Below are 8,215 nucleotides of genomic sequence, written 5' to 3'. Positions count from 1 at the left end.
ACAGCAAAAAAAAAAAAAAAAAAATTAGAAAGCAAACCACAGGCTGGGAGAAATAGTCTTAATACAGACCTGTACCCAGATCTGTTAATAATGTAAGACAAGTCAATTAAAAAAAAGGCAAAAAATGTCAACAGACATTTCACAAAACACATAAAAATACCCAAAAAGCACATGAAAAGATGCTCATCATTGGTCATTAGGAAAATAAAATTTAAACCACAATGAGACACCACTACTCTCACTAGAATATCTAAAAGGCTGAAAATACGAAGTGCTGGTAAGGACATGATCAACTAGAACTCTCTCATTCACTGCTGGTGGGAATGTAAAATGGTACAAACATTTTGGAAAACAGTTTGGCAGTTTCCTATAAAGCTGAACATATGGTCATTTCCTCCTAAGTATTACCCAAGCCACATGAAAGCATAATGTTCACAAGAAGCTTTGTACACAAATGTTCATAACAGCTTTATTCACAATGGCTAGTAGTTGGAAGCAACTTGAACATCCACCCACAGGTCACCGGACAAAGTTGTAACTCGGCCATAAAAAGGAACAAAATACTGATACAATGATATGGATGAAATCTCATGAACATGCTAAGCAAAAGAAATCAGACATGAAAGAATACACACTATATAATTTCATGTCTATGAAATACAAGAAAAGACAAAACTAATTTATAATAACAGAAAGATCAAGAGCGGTCTAGGCAGGGATAAGATGGTCTAGGCAGGGATAAAGAGGTGGGGAGTAACTGCAAAAGGACACAAAAGAACTTTTGTTGAATGCTGGAAATGTTCTATACCTTGACTGTGGTAGTAGGTTACATGACTACATACATACATTTCTAAAAACTCATTGAGCTCTACATGCAAAATTGGGTGCATTTTAATATATGTAAATTATACTTCAAAGTTGATTAAAATGTCATTCATTCATTAAATGTAACATTTTGCTTTGCACACAATAGACGTTCAGTAAATTGAACAAAAATTGTAGTACAAAACATTCCTGAGATTCATGTAGAACGGATCAGTACACTGAAGTCTGAATAAAGTATGACTCCTGACGGTACATAAATATACCCTATTTGTATTCACTGAGTATTTACTCAACACCTACTTACCACATGCCAAGACAACATACAGAACGCACTACAAAGAAAGAAGTGAGAACAGAGAGAAGCCCATGTGTAACTGTACAGAAGAAAGACAAGACATTTAAACTCACGTTGTTAACAAGAACGCCCCATCACCACATCTCTCCAGAGCCTTTCGTGCAGGAGGTTTTGCTGCAAATTCCACAAAGCCTTTTCCCGTAGCTCTACCACGGTCATCCACGACAACCACAGCTTTCTCTACTGGACCAAACTGAGAAAACGCTTGCTCTAGAAGCTCATTGGAGACAACCGGAGAGAGGTTCTTGACAGTTAAGGCTGCTCCATGTGTAGCAAAGCGAATTCGGAGAGGCCTGCTCTTCAAAATGGTGCCATCCAGCTCTGCTTTTGCAATTTCAGCCAGTGTTCTGGACTCCTTTTCAGGAAGAAAAAAATCACCTTTTAAAAATTACAGTAACAAAAAATTTTAAATAGTGGTTTGTTTCTAGGGAGGAGAGCTGGGCAGCTTTGGAAAATGACTGACAAGGTCATTTTGCTTTTGCGTCATTCAATGACGGTATCACATGCATTTTATTAATATTTTAAAGATAATTAATTTTAAACATTTTAAGTAGAAAGTTCCAACCTCAATGTCGTGTAAAAAGTCATCACTTAAAGATGATCTACTCATAAACAAATTGCCAACTATTAAATATTCAAAGTAATATCTTTTATCAATCTCCTACATGTATTAAAAGAAACACATAATTACTTTTTGAGACCAATTACCAGTTACTAGAAACTATTACTGAAAATATATTAATTCTTTATACACTCCATGTTTCTGATATTTGTATCTTAATAAATGTACCACCTCTCCAATGCCAGACAAATCCCTTTCCATTTTTATTTCCATTTCTTCTATATTAGCTGTAAGAAAACTACTATCAGGTGTTATTAATCACCTCTTCTGAAATACTTTCATGGGCCACACATTTCTCACCATTACAGTGAGAGAAGCAAACACACATTCATGGGCTGTAGAGTTCTCTCCCCAAAGAGTTCTCTCCATTATACAGAAAAGTGCACATACACTTATTATAAACTAGAAAATATGTTCATTGCTGAAACTACAAGTTAAGAGAACTTCCTTCTTGAAGAATTCAAAGTTGGTATAAAACATAGGCACCTAAAACAACAAACTGGTAAACTTACTACAAGTTTGTTCTTTTTGTGCTGTGAAAACTTCCCAGCAAAAACTGAAAGAGGCTTTATACACATTTGTGAGAAAAGTACAACGTACTTTCTTATGAATAAGGTCACAATAGCTTTTTATTCAATCCCTAAAATGTTCACAACAGCTTTAAATTACAGAACTTAAGCAAAAATCTACCTACAAAACTAATTTACAAAGACAAATGAACCTAACCTTTTTATAGATATTCAAAATAGCCATTTTGTTTATTACTCTTAACTTAGTAACAGTAGTAGTAGTACCAGCAAACATTTCACGAATATCTAACAAGGGATATGTCCTTTGCAGCTAAGATGTCATGTAATCCAGCAACTCTGAGAGGCAGATTTTAGGAACAGAGTCTTGAATTAAAATGCTGTCACACATATAACTGGGAATGCGAAGAAACGTGAGGAAATTTCATGGGGTGATGATAACATCTTGATCTAAAATCATGAAACCATACACTTAAAATCTGTGCATTTCATTATATGTAGATTTCAAATACCGTAAAAAACAATATTGGACTCTAGTTAATGATAAGCATGCTGAAGTGTTTAAGAGTCATCGACTGATGGACGGATGGAGATAAGAGATACAGATATGTGAAAGAAAAACAGCAAAATTTAATGGTAGAATCTAGGTGGTGAGTGTATGAATGTTCATTTCTACACTCTGAAATTATTCATAATAGTATGTTTGCGGGCAGGGGAATAGAGAAAGAAAGCCTGGAGGACTTTGTAAAACTGTCAAGTGTTTCTAGAGGGCATCTCCTGCTCAGATTCAGTCAGACATAGTGACACTGTCACGTATCTTCTTTTTTTTCAGGATGAGCAAGAAATCTCCATTTTTATGTTAAATCAAGTACTTTTTTACTGTTGGCAACAAATTCAATTTTTAATACTTTCTGGCCAAATAAAATGTTTATGCTGTCAGGAATTTTCAATGCCACAGTCCATCTTCAAAGTTTATACTTCTAATGGTTTTAAATGGTTCTACATCAGGGTTCCCCCAACCTCAGCACTAGTGACATTAGGGGCAAGATAATTCTTATCGTGGAGGGCTGTCCCGTGCATTGTAGGGTGTTTACGCTAGTAGAACCACCCCCCAGTTTGACCACCAAAAATGTCTCCAGGCATTACCAAATGTCCCCTGGGAAGCAAAACCACTCCATTTGAGAACCACTGCTCTAAACGTGTATCAAAGTACTGTAAAGTCAATTAAAATTATGTATTTGAAATGAACCAAAGATTTCTTTACTTCATAGCTCCCGATAATGACAATAAGATAACTTTTATTAAGTGGTTATTACATGCCAGTCATTCATTCCTCCCCCCATATATATACATATATACACATGTGTGTGTGCGCTATCTTTCATTGTCCTTACCAACAATCTAATGGAGTGAGTTTTGTTACTATCCTCCCTTCGCATATGGGGAAATAGGCTTATAAAGGTTCAAGTATCTTGCCCAAGATCACACACAAATGCTGATTTCAATCTATACAAAATTCACAACCTCCATCAATACACCATAAATACAGCCTTCCAGCTGGTATCTCTGCATCACTGTTCATAAAACATAAACTACAGGTTCTTAACTGAAAGGAATACAAAAACAGAAAGAAACTGAAGTGACTACCCCAAGACAGAGACTGCTTCAACCTGGGTCTAATGATTTCCACGGGCTCCACTTTCACTTTCCAACAGCTCTTTCCAGAGCACAAGATCTTTTCTCCCACTGTTTACTAATGGTGAAAATTCCCCACTGCAAGAGTACTAATAAGTTAATAAGTATAAGGAAATACACTGACGCAAAATGAAAAAAATCCTTGTAGTCATTCAGTAAAGTTGCTTAAGTAGCCTGCAGTACATTCATACTGTGAAATACAATGTGGTCCTTAAAAAGAATCTAGTGCCATGAAAAGATGTTGAAGATGTTTACATTAAATAAAAAACTCAAAGCACAATACAATGTGTAGGGTACAATTTGATTTTTATGGAAAAATTACACAATGTTTAACAGTGATCATCTTTAGTAAATGTACTAAGGTAGGGAAGATCTGCTAATGTTAGAATTGTAATTAAGAGAATGTCCCTGAAAAAAAAGAAAAGAGAATGTCCCTGAAATAAAAGATGACTTCAAACTATATGCTGGGCAGACCCATTACATTCTCTGCTACATCTCCTCTAATACTTCAACGATCTATAAGAAGCACATCATTTCATAATTAAACATAAAAAAGCACTAGAGGGGATTTAGTCCCCAGTGACTGACTGAAAGTAAATTCAGTTGATTTTAATTCTTTAATTAGGACAATGGTTCTCAAACTTTAACAAGTATCAGAATAACATGGAAGGGTGGTTAAATCCCAAAATTGCTGGGCCCCAACCCCAAATTTTCTGATTCAGTAGATAAAGAGTGGGGCCCTAGAATTTGCTTTTCTAACAAATTCCCAGTTAACAATTTTTGAGAAGGTTTAGGGTCAGCATTGCTAGCACGAATGGCAGGGAAAATCATTCAAGTGGATTTCTGCTTACACTAGGAAGACATCTGAAGTTACCAGATAGGGACCAACCACACTTCTGTGAATCGCTGCTCCAGAAATTTGGTTTACTAAAGCTAAAAGTAGGGGAAAATAAAAGCAGAAACCAAGTTCCAGTCAAACTAATGACAGTTTTAACTACAGCAAGCTTGCTTTAAAATGAACTACAACTTTTCAGTAAATTTATCCAATCTAAATTGTCAGTAACCATCCAAAACCTAAAAAGCAGCATCTGGGCCTAAAATTCCACAAAATGTGCCCCAAATACACACAGTGTTTCTCATCGCTCAGGTACCATGGACTCAGCAATATGGGTTAGAAGCTCACGAGTAGCTGCCACTTAAATTCTTTTCCCCACCATTACATACAAGGAATGCTAACCCTACACCATCTCAAAAATGTTGCCTCACCTCATCAATTAACTGGAAAACAACAATTAACTAGAAATAAATTAAATATTAGCTACTGAACAAGTAAAAAGAATTCCTAAAAACACAAATCAGGGCTTCCCTGGTGGCGCAGTGCTTGAGAGTCCGCCTGCCGATGCAGGAGACGCGGGTTCGTGCCCCGTTTCGGGAAGATCCCACATGCCGCGGAGCGGCTGGGCCCGTGAGCCATGGCCGCTGAGCCTGCGCGTCCGGAGCCTGTGCTCCGCAAATGGGAGAGGCCACAACAGTGAGAGGCCCGCATAACGCAAGGAAAAAAAAAAAAAAAAAAAACACACAAATCAGATCAAATTATACCACTATTTTAGAGCCACTACACCACCAGTACACACTACAGCCACCATATGATTACTTATATTCAGATCAGGTATGCACTATGATTTTTCTAAGTAGAAAAAAATACATAATAACTCAGAAATATTTAAAACTCTTAAATATACCTGTTAAACACAGAGTTCAGGTTAAACAGTAAAATTATCCATGAAGTAAATCTCATAAACTAAATTCTAATTTCCAACTGACAAATTTTTAACATTCCTACACAAAAATTTAGGGTGATGGAGTCTAGGACCATATCTCAAAGGAGCAGACAACAGCAGCCCTTCTCACTTCCCCATTTTATAATCCCATAGATAATTTTTTTAAAGAAAAGAAAAGCGAGGACCTGTATTTTCCAATATAGTAGCCACAAACCACATGTGGCTATTTAAATTAAGAATAAAAATAGTGTGTGAAAAAGAATTAAAAATAAACATGGGGAAACTGAGAAAAAAAATAAATTACAAAAATAAATTAATTAATTAATTAAGTATAAATAAAATTTAAAAGTCAACTCCTCAGCCGCAATAGCCACATTGCAAGTGCTGAACACTCACATACGACCCCTGGCTATTCTATTGGACAGTGCAGACACACTGAGGGAGGAAGAATTTTTAGTAGCTTTAAAATTAGTAAGGAAAAAGATTTTCCCACATCAAAAAAGAAATGTTTATTGGCTTAAGTATAAGGCTTCCAAAACAGGGAAATTCAGCCTTACCATTCTTCCTCCTGAATGTCAACTTCAAAATAGAACAAGATGGTGCCAGAGGCCAAAGATGGTTAAAATGTTAAATAACACCCTTCTGGAAAGTTTACTAAAAGTTGCCTATAATACGTTATTGTAGAAGCCTAAAAGCCTAACTTCCTTTATTTTAAGATAAGTTTTGGATTTACGTTAAAAATAATTTTAGCAAGTGAAAGGCTGTTTCTCTAATGTCCAAAGGATAATTAAACATACTTATAATTTCATGTTCAAAATGCCAATTATTAAACTTGAATTTTAAGAAAATGTCTAACCCTTCTCTTGAAGCCATTTAGATCTTCAAATGTTCTCCCTAATACTAGTGTCACTGAATTATAATCAGTTTTCTCTACATATTAAAATTTTGCCTTTGTCTACTCACGGAGAGAACTCGATTTTGAAAGTTTAAGTTCCAAAAAGAAAGCTTCGGGAAACTGCAATGAACATAAAATTTGAGGATCAAACTAGAAAGACAAAAGACACAAAACCCACTTATTTATATAAAGCGGCCTCCCTCTAAGAAAGATATTCTGTAGGGGAAAAAAAAAAATCCATCTAAACACGAATTACATTAATGCTGTATAAGTGACACTGTGAGCACAAAGCACACAGAAAAACCTAATAAAGTAGCTCTTTTGTCCTGTAAGTGTAAACTCTCACTGCTCAAATTTCTTTCAAAGATAATTAGGGAGGCATAGTTTATGCATGATGTCGGAAAACCTATGAAGGTTTAGACTGAAAAGGGGTAAAATATGTGCTATTCTAGTATCACAATATATAAGCGAGACATAAAATAGCAGTAAGTCCTCGTGGGAGGCACGAGGCAAGCGCAGAGAGGGGAGACGAGGGGAGGGAGACGAGGGGAGGGAGGGATGACCTCTCGGCCCTCGCGGCCCCGCGCCCCGCCCCCGGCTGCCCCTCACCAGGCGGATGAAGCCGAAGCCGCGGTCGCGGTTGATGAACACCTCGCTGGGCTCGCCGTAGCGCTCGAACAGCCGCTTGAAGTCGTCCTCGGTGATGTCCGTGGGCAGGTTCCCCACGAAGAGGCGGCAGCGCTGCGTGTACGTCTTCTCGCCCGGCTTGAGGAAGCTCTTGATGTCGATGGTGAAGCCGCCCTCCTCGGCCGGCCGGTCCTCGGCGGGCACGGCGGGCGCGGGCGGCTCGCCGGGAAGGGCGAGCGCCATGGCCGCCGGCTCGCCCTCGCCGGCCGCCGACTCTAGAGCGCGGAGGCGCGCCGGGTTCTTCTCGATGCGCACTTGCTTCAGGTTTCCTCTCAGCATCATCTCAGCCCGTGCCCCCCCGGACCCGGCCTAGAGGTCGACCTGCGTGTCGATGTCCGCGCACAGAACCGGGGTCGGGAAGGACGCGCTCGGGAACGCCGCCAGCTCGCCACCCGCACTCACGCCCCGGCCGCTCGCCCAAGATGGCGCCGCCACAGCCGCGGTGGGAGGGAGAGACGCCGCAGAAGCCCCGCCCCTCCGCCGAAGCCGCGCCGTGGCCAACGCGCCTGCGTACTGCTGCGCCCACGGCACCCTTGTGGCGCGCGCGTGCGCACCCTTGTGCGCGCGTCCCTGTTCGCAGCCTTCCCAGGGCTGAGAGGAAGGCAGATACCTAGCACCGTAGGAGACAGTGATGTTGGAAGTCGCAGCAGTGTGTGAAAACGCAGTGATTCGGGAAATGTCCACGTTCTCTTAGATGCCCAGCTCAATTTTCAATGACAGCAGAAAGTGAAAACTTGCAGATTTTATACATAGCATTGAATAACGAGGTATTTCCCAGTAATTGAAACAAGTAAAAACATTTCTGCCCTTTTCAAGAGCAAGCTTTTA

General features: G+C 39.4%; 1 protein-coding gene across 1 annotated transcript in view; it reads right to left on the bottom strand.

Moving 5' to 3' along the window:
- PSPC1 (paraspeckle component 1) overlaps positions 1-7,828 on the bottom strand; it is a 60,803-nt gene extending 52,975 nt beyond the window's left edge. The window contains exons 1-2 of the mRNA XM_007464515.1: positions 7,310-7,828; positions 1,234-1,535 (exon numbers count right to left, since the gene is read on the bottom strand). Coding sequence (XP_007464577.1) covers positions 1,234-1,535; positions 7,310-7,669 — 662 coding nt within the window. The 5' untranslated portion in view covers positions 7,670-7,828. The remainder of the gene's footprint in view (positions 1-1,233; positions 1,536-7,309) is intronic.
- Positions 7,829-8,215: the final 387 nt, after the last annotated feature.

Source organism: Lipotes vexillifer, unplaced genomic scaffold (genome assembly GCF_000442215.2).
Source record: "Lipotes vexillifer unplaced genomic scaffold, Lipotes_vexillifer_v1.1 scaffold2116, whole genome shotgun sequence".
Taxonomy (NCBI): Eukaryota; Metazoa; Chordata; class Mammalia; order Artiodactyla; family Lipotidae; genus Lipotes; species Lipotes vexillifer.
This window is presented reverse-complemented; position numbering and strand designations above follow the sequence as displayed.